Genomic DNA, 16,832 nt, shown 5'->3' on the forward strand with positions numbered 1-16,832 from the left:
ACCTGCACATCTTTGAACAGTGGGAGAAAACCGGAGCAGCCGGAGGAAACCCATGCAGACATGGGGAGAACGTGCAAACACCCCACAGAAAAAACAACACCTTCTCCACGATAGTCCTCATACCAGGCCCCGCAAGGCTATGTACTTAGCCCCCAACTATACTCCCTACGCACACACGACTGCATAGCAAAATTTGGCTCCAACTCCATCTACAAGTTTGCTGACGACACGCCCAGTCGGATCTCGAACAACGATGAGTCAGAATACAGGAGGGAGATAAAGAACCTAGTGGAGTGGTGTAACAACAACAATCTCTCCCTCAATGTCAGCAAGAGTTGGTCAATGACATCAGGAAGCAAAGTATTGTACACACCCCTGTCTGTATCAATGGTGTGGACGTGGAGATGGTTGACAGCTTCAAATTCCTAGGTGTGCACACCACCAAAAATCTGTCCTGGTCCACCCACGTCAACGCTACGAGCAAGAAAGTACAACAGCGCCTATATAGAACATAGAACATAGAACGATACAGCGCAGTACAGGCCCTTCGGCCCACGATGTTGCACCGAAACAAAAGCCATCTAATCTACACTGTGTCATTATCATCCATATGCTTATCCAATAAACTTTTAAATGCCCTAATACTTTCTCAGGAAGCTAAGGAAATTCAGCATATCCACACTGACACTTACCAACTTTTACAGGTGCACCATAGAAAGCATCCTATCTGGCTGCATCACAGCCTAGTATGGCAAGTGCTCAGCCCAAGATCGCAACAAACTATAGAGAGTCGTGAACACCACCCAGTCCATCACACAAACCCTCCTCCCATCCATTGACTCTGTCTACACCTTCCGCTGACTTGGGAAAGCAGGCAGTATAATCAAAGACCCCTCCCAGCCAGCTTGCTCACTCTTCCAACCTCTTCCATCGGGGAGGAGATAATAAATCTGAGAACACGCACTAACAGATTCAAAACCAGCTTCTTCCCTGCTGTTACCAGACTCCTAAACGGCCCTCTTATGGACTGATGGACTGATCTGATCTCTTCACACATCTTCTCTTCTGAGTAGTACTACACTCCTGTATACTTCACCCGATACCTGTGTCTATGTGTTTACATTGTATATTTTATGTTTGCCCTATTATGTATTTTTCTTTTCATGTACGGAATGATCTGTCTGAGCTGCACGCAGAACAATACTTTTCAATGTACCTCGGTACACGTGACAATAAACCAATCCAATCCGGACAGTTGGCCAAGGGTGGAATTGAACCCGGGTTCCCGGCGCTGTGAGGCAGCAGTGCTAACCACTATGCCACTGTGCTGACAGGGTCACTGAAATCAGATTCAGAGCATTTGGCAGCAAAAATAGGATATTACCTCCCCATGCAACAAGCTGGCATCTGTGGCCCCCCATCCCCCAAACCTAGCTCCTGCACACTCGAGCACAGTGACTCACCATGTGAAGACACTCACCTAAACTAGCCAGTGAAGATGCAAGGTGCCAATATCTGAAAGAAAAGTGGTCTTTTATTTCTTTCTGTGGCTCAATGTCAAATTTTGTTTGATAATACTTCTGTGAAGTGTCTTGTGTTAACGTGATTTATAAAATTGTTGTAGTCAGGGCAGTTCCTCCCAACCCTCTAAGTCTCTCCATGTTTCTTTCTTGTGGTTCTGTCTGTTTGGAGTCCGTGATGCACGATCAATTACAATTAAAGACGCGGTAGTAACATAACTGAAGGCTTTAATAGACTAGATCTGTTCCCCAGCAGCTTCGGTACAGAATGAGGGCTGCTGGGACGGCACCGGTTCTTATACCCCGCCTGTCAGGGCGGAGCTACATACCAAACAGCCAATGGTAAACTCCTAGGTTTAACCAATGGTCTTCAGCCTCTCGGGTACTGCAATACCTGATAATACCACAGTCCGATGCATTTTTTATTAAATGCCCTTCTTTGGTTTATCGTGCTTTATTGGAACAACCCTGTTCCTTCTCAGCTTCAAAGTCCAGCTTTTTAATCTGATTCAGAGACTATTTTGGCTTCCTCATCTTTGCCATGCTGCAGAGTGAAAGGAAAGTGAAGTGAAATGAAAACTATTGCAGCAACAAAAGGAGAGGCGTGCTGAGAAAGAGAACAGTAAAGGAGAAAGTGAAGTGAGTGATTTGGGAGACTGAAAGGTAATAGATGACAGAGAGGCAGAACAATGTGAGTTAGGAACAGAGAACCAGAGGAAGGATCTAGGGAACAATGTTTCTCTACGTTACAACATGGACCACAATTCATTGGCTGCAAATTGGTTTCTGACACCCTGAGGTCATGGTGCGAAAGCAAGTTATTTCTTAAAGCGGATAAAGGGAGAGACTCCGGAATGAGGGAGGCGAGAAGGAAAATGAGAGAAAAGTGAAGCCCAAAGTTGGAAAGGGAGGTTGAGGGCAAAGGGAAAGGTGGAAGGGAAGGAGAGCAGAGGGACAGAAATTAAAGTAGTGAGTAAAACAAAAGTGAAAATGAGAAAAAGAGGGTGAAGGGTGAAAAGCAGAAGTGAAGGAAAGTGAGAGAAACTGAAATAGATGGAGTTAGTGAGAGAAGCAAAAGTGGAAAAGGAAAGAGATGGAGCAGAGGTGAAAGAGAGCAAAATAATGAATAAGAAAGGGAAACAAAATGGAGAGCATTATTGAAATGTGAGAGAGAGAGAGAGAGATTATTTGCAGAGCCACTATATTATATCACCATGCAGTTTTCAGCACTTTTGCTGACTCATGTTACGATAAGTGTGGCTTCCTTGCTGCGAGTGTAGGACACGTTGACCTATTCGATCCAATACAATGTACTTTATCATTATCCTGATAAAGGTGCTGAAAACTTGATTATAATAAGCATTGTGCCAACATTTTATTCTCTGCATTTAAAAAAAAACTTCATGTTCCTTTATATGACACATTTATGATTGCTACAATTTAGTTTTTATAGCTGCCAGAGGTACAGATTTGAAAAATGATAAACATTCAGAAGGACAACCCCACTGTGAACACTACCAAGCTTGAAGTAAATCTAACTTGTTACAAGACAAAAGATATTAATCAAAACCAGAATGGCAATACTCATATTTTTCCTTCAGGCCCACAAACTTACCCAATAATTGAACATAACAGGAACAGTAGAAAGAGCCTGCACGCTTACGCCTGTAAAATAAAATGATTTTTGTTTACAAACATGTTTGATTATTTCTGTCTCCATTCAATTTTATGATTCCACAGGTTGCACGTTATTTTTGATTCTGAAGTCACCACATGTGGCAACGAATTGTTTGGTGTTTCATAGAACCCCTACAGTGCCGAAGGAGGCTATTTGGCCCATCATGTCTGCACCGACCCTCTGAAAGAGAACCCCACCTAGGCCCATTCCCCCACCCGATCCCCGTAACCCCATCTAACCTGCACATCCCTGGACATGAAGAGGCAATTTTAGCATGGCCAATTGACCTATCCTGTGCATCTCTGGACTGTGGGAAGGAAACCGGAGCACCCGGAGGAAACCCATGCAGACATGGGGAGAACATGCAAACTCCACATGAACAGTAATCCAAGGTTGGAATTGAACCCAGGTCCCTGATGCTGTGAGGCAGCAGCGCTAATCACTTTGCCACCATATAAATGTCACCACAGTCCACTTCTCCCTTTTGATAGATGACTTGTGGTGATTTAATCTGAGGGTCACCTGAGGCAAGAGGCAATGTTGGGAAGGCAGGGCCTTCATGAACAACATCAATCGGTACAGGAATTAAATCTGCAATGTTGGCCTTGCTGTGCATCATAAACCAGCCATCCAGCCAACTGAGCTAACCCCACACAGACCATGTTGAATCATGTTTATCTATGTTCTGTGTGCAATCAGCTAAATCTGGGTGTGGCTACCAACTAAGAGAAGCTAAAGTGAAACAAGAAGCTGTAAGCATGAGATATGAACTCCCGCACAAACAGAACTTGGTGTGTCATTTCTAGATATCTCCAAGGCATAAAACACAACAACTGACGACAAGGTTGGCAACCCAACTTTCCTGTATTTTCAGGGATTGCCTCTTATTTAGACTGTTTGACCCACATCCCTTCAGGGGCACATTTTGTCCCTCATGTCGAGGACAGCTGACAGGGGCTGAGGCTGGGAATACCTTGCCTTCGTTTCTTCATTATGTTGTGTGAGTATGTGTACTGTGATTGTTGAACACCAGGGCGCGGTAGCATCCTTCCCTGCTCTTATGATCATGAGGAACTGTCCCCTCCCTGCACACTTTGTCAGGAGCATTTCCCTCCTCACCCCTGTTCTATTGGTCAACAGCACCACCTTATGGTTACAAGCAACTCTTCCAGACCCCTCATTAGCTCTTATGATCACTGGTAGTGCCCCCTCCAAGTTACCCAAGGCAGGAATGGACCCGGGTCCTTGGCACTGTGAGGAAGCAATGCTAACCACGGTGCCACCTTACCGCCCATCGTAAGATTGTTTTGTAAGATTCCGTCACCCTAAAGATGATGGAGAATGCTTTAAATTTACCAGCTGCAGCCATGTTCCTGAGAGACAGTGGCAGAGTGGTGCTTTAACTGGACCAGTAATCCAAAGGCCCCGGCTGAAGCTCTGGGTGCACAGGTTCAAATCCCACTATGACAGCTGGTGGAACTTAAATGCAATTAATGAATCTGGAATTAAAAGCCAATCTCAGCAGTAATGACCATAAATCAATTGTCATTTCGGAAAAAACATATCTGGTCACCAATGCCCTTCAGGGAAAGAGATCTGCCACTTTTACCTGGTCTGCCCTGCACATGAATCCAGGGCCACAACAATGTGTCTGACTCTGCAATGGCCTAGCAAGCCATTCAGTTGCATAAAACTACCACAAAACGTGAAACTGCATGGACAACCTGGCATCAAGCTAGGCATTGGAAACACAAGGGCACAGCCTGCATTGTTGAGCCTGCAAATTACTCTTCACTAATGTCTGGACACTTGTGCCAAAATTGGGAGAGATGTCCCACAGACTAGTCATAGTCATACTCACACACAATGTCCCAGGCACCACCATTTCTGGGTATGCGCTGTCCCACCGGCAGGACAGACTGATCAGATGTGCAGCACAGTGGGAGACAGTCGGGAGGGAGTTGCCTTAGGAGTCCTCAACATTGACTCTGGAGCCTATGCAGTCTAATAGCATCACGTTAAAGATGGCAAGAAATATCCTGCTGGGTGATACACAAATGTGGTGGTTTTGATGGATTTTGGCTGTGCTCGCTGCAGGATGGGCAGTCCAGATACTCATAGAACATAGAAAAATACAGCACAGAACAGGCCCTTCGGCCCACGATGTTGTGCCGAACCTTTGTCCTAGATTAATCATAGATTATCATTGAATTTACAGTGCAGAAGGAGGCCATTCAGCCCTTTGAGTCTGCACCGGCTCTTGGAAAGAGCACCCTACCCAAAGTCAACACCTCCACCCAACACTAAGGGCAATTTTGGACACTAAGGGCAATTTATCATGGCCAATCCACCTAACCTGCACATCTTTGGACTGTGGGAGGAAACCGGAGCACCCGGAGGAAACCCACGCACACACGGGGAGGATGTGCAGACTCCGCACAGACAGTAACCCAAGCCGGAATCGAACCTGGGACGCTGGAGCTGTGAAGCAATTGTGCTATCCACAATGCTACCGTGCTGCCCTTAAGAACAACTAAATCTACACTATATAATTTTACTGTAACCCATGTACCTATCCAATAGCTGCTTGAAGGTCCCTAATGTTTCCGACACAACTACTTCCACAGGCAGTGCATTCCATGCCCCCACTACTCTCTGGGTAAAGAACGTACCTCTGACATCCCCCCTATATCTTCCACCATTCACCTTAAATTTATGTCCCCTTGTAATGGTTTGTTCCACCCGGGGAAAAAGTCTCTGACTGTCTACTCTATCTATTCCCCTGATCATCTTATAAACCTCTATCAAGTCGCCCCTCATCCTTCTCCGTTCTAATGAGAAAAGGCCTCGCACCCTCAACCTTTCCTTGTAAGACCTACTCTCCATTCCAGGCAACATCCTGGTAAATCTCCTTTGTTATCCAACTGGCCAAATTTCCCACTATCCCATGCCTCTTTACCTTCTGCAGAAGCCTACCATGGGGAAGCTTATCAAATGCCTTACTAAAATCCATGTACACTACATCCACTGCTTTACCTTCATCCACATGCTTGGTCACTTCCTCAAAGAATTCAATAAGACTTGTAAGGCAAGACCTACCCCTCACAAATCCGTGCTGACTATCCCTAATCAAGCAGTGTCTTTCCAGATGCTTAGAAATCCTATCCTTCAGTACCCTTTCCATGAGTTGGCCTACCACCGAAGTAAGACTAACTGGCCTATAATTCCCAGGGTTATCCCTAGTCCCTTGTTTGAACAGGGGCGCGACATTCGCCACTCTCCAATCCCCTGGTACCATCCCTGTTGACAGTTGGGACGAAAAGATCATTGCCAACGGCTCTGCAAATACATCTCTTGCTTCCCATAGAATCCTTGGATATATCCCGTCAGGCCCGGGGGACCTGTCTATCCTCAAGTTTTTCAAAATGCCCAACACATCTTCCTTCCTAACAAGTATTTCCTCGAGCTTACCAGTCTGTTTCACACTGTCCTCTCCAACAATATGGCCCCTCTCATTTGTAAATACAGAAGAAAAGTTCAAGACCTCTCCTATCTCTTCAGACTCAATACACAATCTCCCGCTACTGTCCTTGATTGGACCTACCCTCGCTCTAGTCTTTCTCATATTTCTCACATATGTGTAAAAGGCCTTGGGGTTTTCTTTGTTCCTACCCGCCAAAGATTGTTCATGCCCTCTCTTAGCTCTCCTAATCCCTTTCTTCAGTTCCCTCCTGGCTATCTTGTATCCCTCCAACGCCCTGTCTGAACCTTATTTCCTCAGCCTTACATAAGTCTCCTTTTTCCTCTTAACAAGACATTCAACCTCTCTTGTCAACCATGGTTCCCTCACTCGACCATCTCTTCCCTGCCTGACAGGGACATACATATCAAGGACACGTAGTACCTGTTCCTTGAACAAGTTCCACATTTCACTTGTGTCCTTCCCTGACAGCCTATGTTCCCAACTTATGCACTTCAATTCTTGTCTGACAACATCGTATTTACCCTTCGCCCAATTGTAAACCTTGCCCTGTTGCACGCACCTATTCCTCTCCATTACTAAAGTGAAAGACACAGAATTGTGGTCACTATCTCCAAAATGCTCCCCCACTAACAAATCTATCACTTGCCCTGGTTCATTACCAAGTACCAAATCCAATATTGCCCCTCCTCTGGTCGGACAATCTACATACTGTGTTAGAAAAGCTTCCTGGACACACTGCACAAACACCACCCCATCCAAACTATTTGATCTAAAGAGTTTCCACTCAATGTTTGGGAAGTTAAAGTCACCCATGACTACTACCCTGTGACTTCTGCACCTTTCCAAAATCTGTTTCCCAATCTGTTCCTCCACATCTCTGCTACTATTGGGAGGCCTATAGAAAACTCCTAACAAGGTGACTGCTCCTTTCCTATTTCTGACTTCAACCCATACTACCTCATTAGGCTGATACTCCTCGAACTGCCTTTCTGCAGCTGTTATACTATCTCTCATTAACAATGCCCCCCCCCCCCCCCCCCCACCACCACCTCTTTTACCACCCTCCCTAATCTTATTGAAACATCTATAACCAGGGACCTGGTTATATTTTTTAACTCCACCCAGACAGATTCCACATCATTTGTACGAATATCTTTCCTCAAGATTGTATCAATATCTTCTTTATTCAACAATGATCAGCCTCACTGGGGGGCTACCTGCCCCCCTCCCGTGTCGACTCGCCATTACCTTCTCATGGCCAGTCCCATATCCCGCCTCCGCGCTCCCGCTCGCTCCCCCAGCGTCGCATTCCGCCCCCGACCACCCTCTCTTTAGCCATTTCCTTTTGGATTTCCGCAGCAGCAACCCAGTTGTCCCCTTCCCCCTCCCCCCCCCCCCCCGCTATATCCCTATCTAGCTTGATTGCTCCCCCATATCACTTCCGTAAGTCAGCTGACTTCAACTGACCCCGGCTACTCCTGCTCGCTCCTCGGCCCCCCCGGTGTGAGGGAACTCCCATCCGCCTTGCACCTGTTTTCCCGCCTTATTCTTTCTGGCGCGGGAACATCCCTTTACCTGATCCGCCTCTTATGGCGCAGCTCCCTTTCCCCTCCCCCTCTCCTTCCCCATTCTCTGACTATGTCCCGCCTCTCCCCCCTCACCGGCACCCACATTTCCCCAGTGTCCCCCTCCTTCCCTGTTTACTTCTCGATTAACTTTCATCATCCCATTAACAAAAACAATAATAACAACAATAACAGTTCCCTGCAGCATCAGTCCCTCAGTTCCGGTCCAGTTTCTCTTCATTGATGAAGGACCATGCTTCCTCTGCCGTCTCGAAATAATAGTGTCTCTCCTGATGCGTGACCCATAGTCTTGCCGGCTGCAGCATCCCAAACTTCACCTTCCTTTTGTGCAAAACCTCTTTGGCTCGGTTGAAGCTCGCCCTCCTTCTCGCCACCTCCGCACTCCAATCCTGGTAGATCCTTACCACCGCATTCTCCCATCTGCTACTCCGCACCTTTTTAGCCCATCTCAGGACCTCTTCTCTGTCCTTAAGGCGGTAAAATCGCACGATTATCGCCCTCGGTGGTTCTCCCGCTTTTGGTCTTCTCGCCGGGATCCGATTTGCCCACTCCACCTCCATGAGGCCCGCAGGGGCCTCAGCACCCATCAGTGAGCTCAGCATCTTACTTGCGTACGCTCCACAGTCCACTCCTTCCACACCCTCCGGGAGACCTAGTATCCTGAGGTTCTTCCTTTGCGCTCCATTTTCAAGGGCCTCAATCCTATCAGCACACTTTTTATGAAGTGCCTCGTGCGTCTGAGTCTTGACCGCCAGGCCCAGGACCTCGTCCTCAATACCTGATACCTTCTGCTCCACCACGCGAAGTTCAGTCTCCTGGGTCTTTAAAGTCTCCTTAAGCCCCTCAATTGCCTGGAACAACGGGGTCATTACCTCCTTCTTCAGCAGGTCCATGCACCGTCTCACCACCTCGTCCTGCTCAGGCCCCCATGTCACCTGTGGTTTCTCCGCCGCCATTTTGCTCCACTCCCTCTGACCTTCTGGATGCAGATCCTTCGGGCTGCAGCCGCCGCCGCCGGTTTTTCCCTCCGTCGTTCGGGGGGGACTCCCTTCCCTCGCGCCTCGCACCGGGTTTTACGGCCGTAAGAGTTTGGGGCTCTTAAAAGAGCCCGAAGTTCCGTCGGAGCTGGAGCCGCCGAAACGTGCGGCTAGCTCATCCCTGCTGCAACCTGAAGTCGTTCTATGTTCTATTAACGGGATTAGGCAAATCACGCTTAATAAATCTACTGGAGCATTTTGAGGATGTAACTGGTTGACTAGATAAGGGAGAACTTGTGGATGTGGTGTACTTGGATTTTCAGAAGGGTTTTGAGAAGGTCCCTCATAAGAGGTTAGTGGGCAAAATTAAAGCATATCAGATAGGGGGTAATGTATTGGCATCAATCAAAAATTGGTTGACAGACAGGAAAAGGGAGTGGGAATAAATGGATCTTATTCCGAGTATAGGCAGTGACTAGTGGGGTACTGCAGGGATCAGTGCTTGGGCCCTTGCTGTTCATGATACATATAAATGACCTGGATGAGGGAACCAAATGTAACATTTCCATGATTGCTCATGACATAAAACGAGGCAGAATTGTGAGTTGTGAGGAGGATGCAAGGAGCCTTCAAGATAATTTAAACAAGTTGATTGAGTGGGCAAACACATGGCAGATGCAGTACAATGCAGCTAAATTTGAAGTGTTACACTTTGGTGAGAAAAACAGAAAGAAAGAGTACTACTTAAATAGTAATATTTGAGAAGTGTAGACGTACAAAGGGATTTGGGTGTCCTTGTACACTAGTCAATGAAAGTGGAGAGGAAGGTGCGCAAGCCATTAGGAAGGCAAATGGCCTTCATTGCAAAAGGATTTGAATTCAGAAGTAGGGGTGTCTTATTGCAGTTATACAGGGCCTTGGATGAGAACACACCTGGAGTATTTGTGCAGTTTTGGACTCCCTGCTGGAGAAAGGATATACTTGCCATAGAGGGAGTGCAGCAGTTGTTCACTATGCTGATACTGGGGTTGGTGAGACTTTCCGATAAGGAGAGATTTGTTCAACTGGGCCTGTGTTCACCAGAGTTTAGAAGGATGAGAGGATATTTGATTGCAACATATTAGAATTCCAGCATGGCTGGACAGACAAGATGCAGGAAGGATGCTTCCCCTAGTTGGGGAATATAGAACCAGGGGACACAGCCTCAGGATATGGGGTAGACCATTTATAACTGATTTGAGGAAACATTTCTTCACTCAAAGGGTAGTGAACCATAAGACCTTTAAGATGTAGGAGCAGGATTAGGCTATTTGGCGCATCACGTCCGCTCTGCCAATCAATCATGGCTGATATATTTCTCATCCCCACTCCCCTGCCTTCTCCCCATAACCTCTGAACCCCTTATATAATAGCGCAGAAATTATAGAAAATAGAAACAGGAGAAGGCCATTTGACCTTCGAGCCGGCTCCATCATTCATTATAATCGTGACTGATCATCAAGTTTAATACCCTGATCCTGTGATCCCCCCATATCCTGTGATCCCTTTAGGCCCAAGAGCTATATCTAATTCCTTCTTGAAATTAACAATGTTTTGGCCTCAACTACTTTCTGTGGTAGCGACTTCCACAGATTCACCACTCTCCGGGTGAAGAAATTTCTCCTCACCTCAGTCCTAAAAGGTTTACCCCTTATCCTCAAACTATGACCCCTAGGGCGGCACGGTAACACAGTGGTTAGCACTACTGCTTCACAGTGCCAGGGCCCTGGGTTCAATTCCCAGCTTGTGGCACTGTCTGTGCGGAGTCTGCACGTTCTCCCCGTGTCGGCATGGGTTTCCCTCACGTGCTCCGGTTTCCTCCCACAAGTCCCTAAAGACGTGCTTGTTGGGTAAATTGGGCATTCTGAATTCTCCCTCAGTGTATCTAAACAGGCGCCTCGGGGCTTTTCGCAGTAACTTCATTGCAGTGTTAATGTAAGCCTACTTGTGACACTAATAAAGATTATTATAGTTCTGGACTCCCCCACTATGGGGAACATTTTGTAAGTTTCTGTGAGATCCCCTCTCTCTCTCTTCTAAACTTCAATAAATATAATCCTAACCAATTGAGTCTCTCCACATATGACAGTCCCGCCATCCCAGGAATCAGCCTGGTAAACCTTTGCTGTACTCCCTCCACAGTAAGAACATCCTTCCTCAGATAAGGGCACCAAAACGGTACACAATACTCCAGGTATGACCTCTGTTATGGGCCAGGGTTTCGAAAACCCGAAAACATATCATGGAGTTCACCTGACCGACAACTGTTTATTGAATGTGGCTGGGATGAGCACAAGAGCCTGCCTTTCACATGTTATTCAACAGAGTTGTTAGGCGCTTTTAATCAAAAAAATTATTTATTCTATAAATTAACATTTGTATAAATATACACATGCAAGAATTTTTATCAACTACAAACATAAATACCCCACACAGCTGCAATAATCTATGTATAACCCTGAATGAATCCCCCCTTAACTGTTCCAATTTAATAACAAGATCCAAGTAAAATCGAGAACCCCTTTTCAAAGGTGTGGCCCAGCACATGGCACTCTTACTGGTATAAGACTTGGTATTGATATTCTTGTTTCCTTTCCAAACAGCAGGTTTGAATTCCTTCCAGAAAGCAATTATCTCTTTTAAGTTATCAAGCAGTCTGGAAACAGCTTTTAAAATGAAGATAGAGAAACCCTTCTTTCAACCTGTGCAGTACAAATCAGTCCAAACTCAAAGCGAAAGTAAACTCACACAGCCACAGCCCAGTCCACCCATACAATGACATCATTTCTTTAAGACAAAAACATTTCTTAAAGGGACACTCACATGATACCTCACCAATGTCCTATACAATTTCAGTAAAACATCTTGATTCCTATACTCAAAACCTCATGCAATGAAGGCCAACATACATTTGCCTGCTGTATCTGCCTGCTTATTTTCAGTGACTGATGCACGAGGACACCAATGTCTCACTGAGTATCAACCTCTCTCAGTTTACTCCCATTCAAATAATAATCTGCCGTCCTATTTTTGCTACCGAAGTGGATAACCTCACATTTATCCACATTACATTGCATCTGCCATGCGTGCCCACTCACTCAGCCTGTCCAAATCCCACTGAAGCGTCTCTGCATCCTCCTCACAGCTCACCCTCCCACCCAACTTTGTATCATCTGCAAATTTGGAAATAATACATTTAGTTCCCTCGTCCAAATCATTAATATATAATGTGAACAGTTGGGGTCCTAGCACAGCTCCCTGCGATATCCCACTAGTCACTGCTTGCCAATCAGGAAAAGAAAATGTATTCCAACTTTTTGCTTCCTGTCTGCTAACCAGCTTTCTATCCACCCGCAATCCCATGTGCTTTAACTTTACATATTAATCTGCTATGTAGGATCACTCATTTTTCCTTTCAACCGGTCTGGTTGATAGAGGTGTCCAAAACACCCTTTATTACTAAGAATTTACTTAATACACTTAAGGCAGCATGGTAGCATTTTGGATAGCACAATTGCTTCACAGCTCCAGGGTCCCAGGTTCGATTCCGGCTTGGGTCTCTGTCTGTGCGGAGTCTGCACATCCTCCCCGTGTGTGCGTGGGTTTCCTCCGGGTGCTCCGGTTTCCTCTCACAGTCCAAAGATGTGCAGGTTAGATGGATTGGCCATGATAAATTGCCCTTTGTGTCCAAATTGCCCTTAGTGTTGGGTGGGGTTACTGGGTTATGGGGATAGGGTGGAGGTGTTGACCTTGGGTAGGGTGCTCTTTCCAAGAGCCGGTGCAGACTCGATGGGTCGAATGGCCTCCTTCTGCACTGTAAATTCTATGATAATCTATGATAAGAACTGAATCAAAACTTAGATAAAAAACCCCGCAATGTGCGCACCATGGGTGTCGCCATCTTGTCCCCCACAGGGTCTCCGTACATCCTGACATCGGAACCGCACACACTCGCCACCCGAAGCATCCGATGGCTACCCGCAGCTCGCTTCGATGACGCTGGACCAATCTGGCCCGCACAACCTGGCCACCGCGTCGACGACGGTTAAAATCAACGGCCACGCGACCTCGTGCCTAATGGACTCCGGGAGCACCAAAAGCTTTGTACACCCAGATATGGTAAGGCGCTGCTCCCTCGCGATCCACCCTGCCAATCAAAGGATCTCCCTAGCCTCCGGATCCCACTCCGTCCCGATCCGAGGCTTTTGTACAGTCACCCTCACGGTACAGGGCGTAGAATTTAGTAACTTCCGCCTCTATGTCCTTCCTAATCTCTGTGCTGCACTCCTGTTGGGCCTGGACTTCCAGTGCAACCTCCAGAGCCTCACCCTCAAATTCGGCGGGCCCTTACCCCCCCTTACCGTTTGCGGCCTCGCGACTCTCAAGGTCGATCCCCCCTTCCCTTTTTGCCAATCTAACTTCAGATTGCAAGCTCGTTGCCACTAGGAGCAGATGGTACAGCACCCAGGACAAGACCTTCATCTGTTCCGAAGTCCAGCGGCTGCTTAAGGAGGGCATTATCGAGGCCAGCAACAGCCCCTGGAGAGCCCAAGTGGTAGTGGTTAAAACTGGGGAGAAACACAGGATGGTCGTGGACTACAGTCAGACCATCAATCGGTACACGCAGCTCGACACGTACCCCCTCCCACGCATATCTGATATGGCCAATCAGACTGCGCAGTACCGGGTCTTCTCAACAATTGACCTGAAATCCGCCTACCACCAGCTCCCCATCCGGAAGTCGGACCGGCCATACACTGCCTTCGAGGCGGAAGGTCGCCTCTCCCACTTCCTTAGAGTCCCTTTCGGCGTCACAAATGGGGTCTCGGTCTTCCAAAGAGAGATGGACCGAATGGTCGGCCAGTACGGTTTGCGGGCCACCTTCCCGTACTTAGATAATGTCACCATCTGCGGCCATGACCAGCAGGACCACAATGCCAACCTCGATAAATTCCTCCGCACTGCTACTCTTCTCAACCTGACCTACAACAAAGAGAAGTGTGTGTTCAGCACGACCCGGTTAGCCATTCTCAGCTATATAGTCCAAAACGGACTTCTCGGGCCCGACCCCGACCGCATGCGCCCTCTCATGGAACTTCCCCTCCGACACTGCCCCAAGGCCCTCAAACGCTGCCTGGGGTTCTTTTCCTACTACGCTCAGTGGGTCCCAAACTATGCGGACAAGGCCTGCCCACTCATTCAGTCCACCCAATTCCCTCTTGCGGCCGAGGCACAACATGCTTTTGCCCGCATCAGAGCAGACATCGCCAAGGCCGGGATGCGCGCAGTGGACGAGTCACTGCCTTTCCAAGTAGAAAGCGATGCTTCAGACGTCGCCCTTGCCGCCACTCTAAACCAGGCAGGCAGACCCGTGGCATTCTTTTCCCGCACCCTTCATGCCTCTGAAATTCGACACTCATCCGTCGAAAAGGAGGCCCAAGCTATCGTTGAAGCTGTGCGGCATTGGAGGCATTACCTGGCCGGTAAGAGATTCACTCTCCTTACGGACCGACGGTCGGTAGCCTTCATGTTCAATAACACACAGCGGGGCAAGATCAAAAATGATAAAATCTTGCGGTGGATAATCGAGCTCTCCACCTATAATTACGAGATCTTGTATCGCCCCGGTAAACTCAACGAGTCCCCAGACGCCCTCTCCCGAGGTACATGTGCCAGCGCACAAGTGGACCAACTTCGGGCCCTACACGACAGCCTTTGTCACACGGGGGTCACTCGATTGTACCATCTGGTCAAAGCTCGCAATCTGCCCTACTCCGTCGAGGAAGTAAGGACAGTCACCAGGGACTACCAGGTCTGTGCGGAGTGCAAGCCGCACTTCTACTGGCCGGACCGTGCTCGCCTGGTGAAGGCTTCCCACCCCTTTGAACGCCTCAGCGTGGATTTCAAAGGGCCCCACCCCTCCACCGACTGTAACACGTACATTCTCAGTGTGATCGATGGGTACTCCAGATTCCCCTTCGCCATCCCATGCCCCGATATGACGTCTGCCACCGTCATCAAGGCCCTCAACACCATCTTCGCTCTGTTCGGTTTCCCCGCCTACATCCAGTGACAGGGGATCCTCATTCATGAGCGATGAGCTGCGTCAGTTCCTGCTCAGCAGGGGTATAGCCTCCAGCAGGACGACCAGCTACAGCCCCTGGGGAAACGGGCAAGTAGAACGGTAGAATGGGACGGTTTGGAGGGCCGTCCAGCTGGCCCTACGGTCCAGGAACCTCCCAGCCTCTCGCTGGCAGGATGTCCTCCCTGACGCTCTGCACTCCATCCTGTCACTATTGTGCACCACCACTAATAACACACCCATGAACGTGTTTTTACCTTCCCCAGGAAGTACACATCCGGGGTGTCGCTCCCGACTTGGCTCGCTGCTCCAGGACCGGTCCCTCTCCGTAGGCACGTCCGACTCCACAAGGCGGACCCCTTGGTGGACAGGGTTCACCTGCTCCACGCCAACCCTCAATATGCCTATGTTGAGTTCCCCGACGGCCGCCAATATACTGTCTCACTCAGGGACCTGGCACCGTCAGGTTCCACCCCAACACACACCCCCACCAATGCCCCCCCCACCTCCCACCGCGCCGCCAATATTGACGCCACCAGACCACCCCCCCCTTTTCCGCACAAGAGGACGAAGAGGACTTAAGTTCCCCGATGACTGGCCAGCATCAGCACCGCCACTACCGCCATCGGTGCCACCTCCACCACCGCCAGCACCGACTTCGCCGCCAGCGTTACGCCGCTCCGGACCGGCTGACCCTTTGACGGACTCCGGACCGTCAACATGGACTTTTCTTTTCCTACCACTGTACATAATTGCATTAATTGTATATAGTTTAACGTCTCCCCCGCCGGACTCATTTTTAACAGGGGGTGAATGTGGTGAACCACTGTAATAGGAGATGCAAGGTAGGACCTGCACTACAGGTTCGCCGGTAGCTCCTGCCCATGGAGAACTGTATAAATATGCATGACCTCCAATGCCGTGCCATTTCGCCAGCTGCAGCAGGAGGCTACACATCTGACTGTAATGAAGCCACAGTTGTACCCAACTTTAGTCTTTGTGCAATTGATCGTGCATCACGCAGTACCGCTTGACTGGCCCATTCAGGCCCCTCACGTTCCACGTGAGCAGCCTGGTCGGGGGGTTGACCAACCCCCCCTTCCCGCTGACTAGCCATCTCCCTTTTTCGGCCAGCCGCCTGCCGCACCTCCCTCCTCCAGCTCTCCCCCTGGTGGCCCCCCCGCCCGACTCTCCATCCATAACCCTCACCTGGCTCCCCTTCAGTCAGCAAAGCAGCACCCCTTCCCCCCCCCCCCCAGTCCCCCAACTCCTCCCCCCCCCCGCCCCGCCAAGCATCTGCTTAGCTCTGGTTTCCCCCCCATTGTGCTTCCGTGAGTCAGCTCACCCATGCTGACCCCGGCCACTCCCGCCTCTATATACCAACCCTTAACTTGCTGCCTCCTTCGGGCCAACCTCCCCCCCTCCCCCGCAGGGTAGAGGGGCAAGCGCCATCTGGGACCACCCCG

The 16,832-nt window shown here is 48.8% G+C and overlaps 1 protein-coding gene across 2 annotated transcripts in view; it reads right to left on the minus strand.

The window, feature by feature from the left end:
• The window catches only part of acmsd (aminocarboxymuconate semialdehyde decarboxylase), a 110,749-nt gene that overhangs the window by 73,581 nt on the left and 20,336 nt on the right, over positions 1 to 16,832 (minus strand). For both annotated transcript variants that reach the window (XM_072472677.1, XM_072472665.1), the window contains exon 4: positions 3,136 to 3,185. In XM_072472677.1, coding sequence (XP_072328778.1) covers positions 3,136 to 3,185 — 50 coding nt within the window. The remainder of the gene's footprint in view (positions 1 to 3,135; positions 3,186 to 16,832) is intronic.

This window comes from Scyliorhinus torazame, chromosome 2, assembly GCF_047496885.1.
Source record: "Scyliorhinus torazame isolate Kashiwa2021f chromosome 2, sScyTor2.1, whole genome shotgun sequence".
In the NCBI taxonomy this organism is placed as follows: domain Eukaryota; kingdom Metazoa; phylum Chordata; class Chondrichthyes; order Carcharhiniformes; family Scyliorhinidae; genus Scyliorhinus; species Scyliorhinus torazame.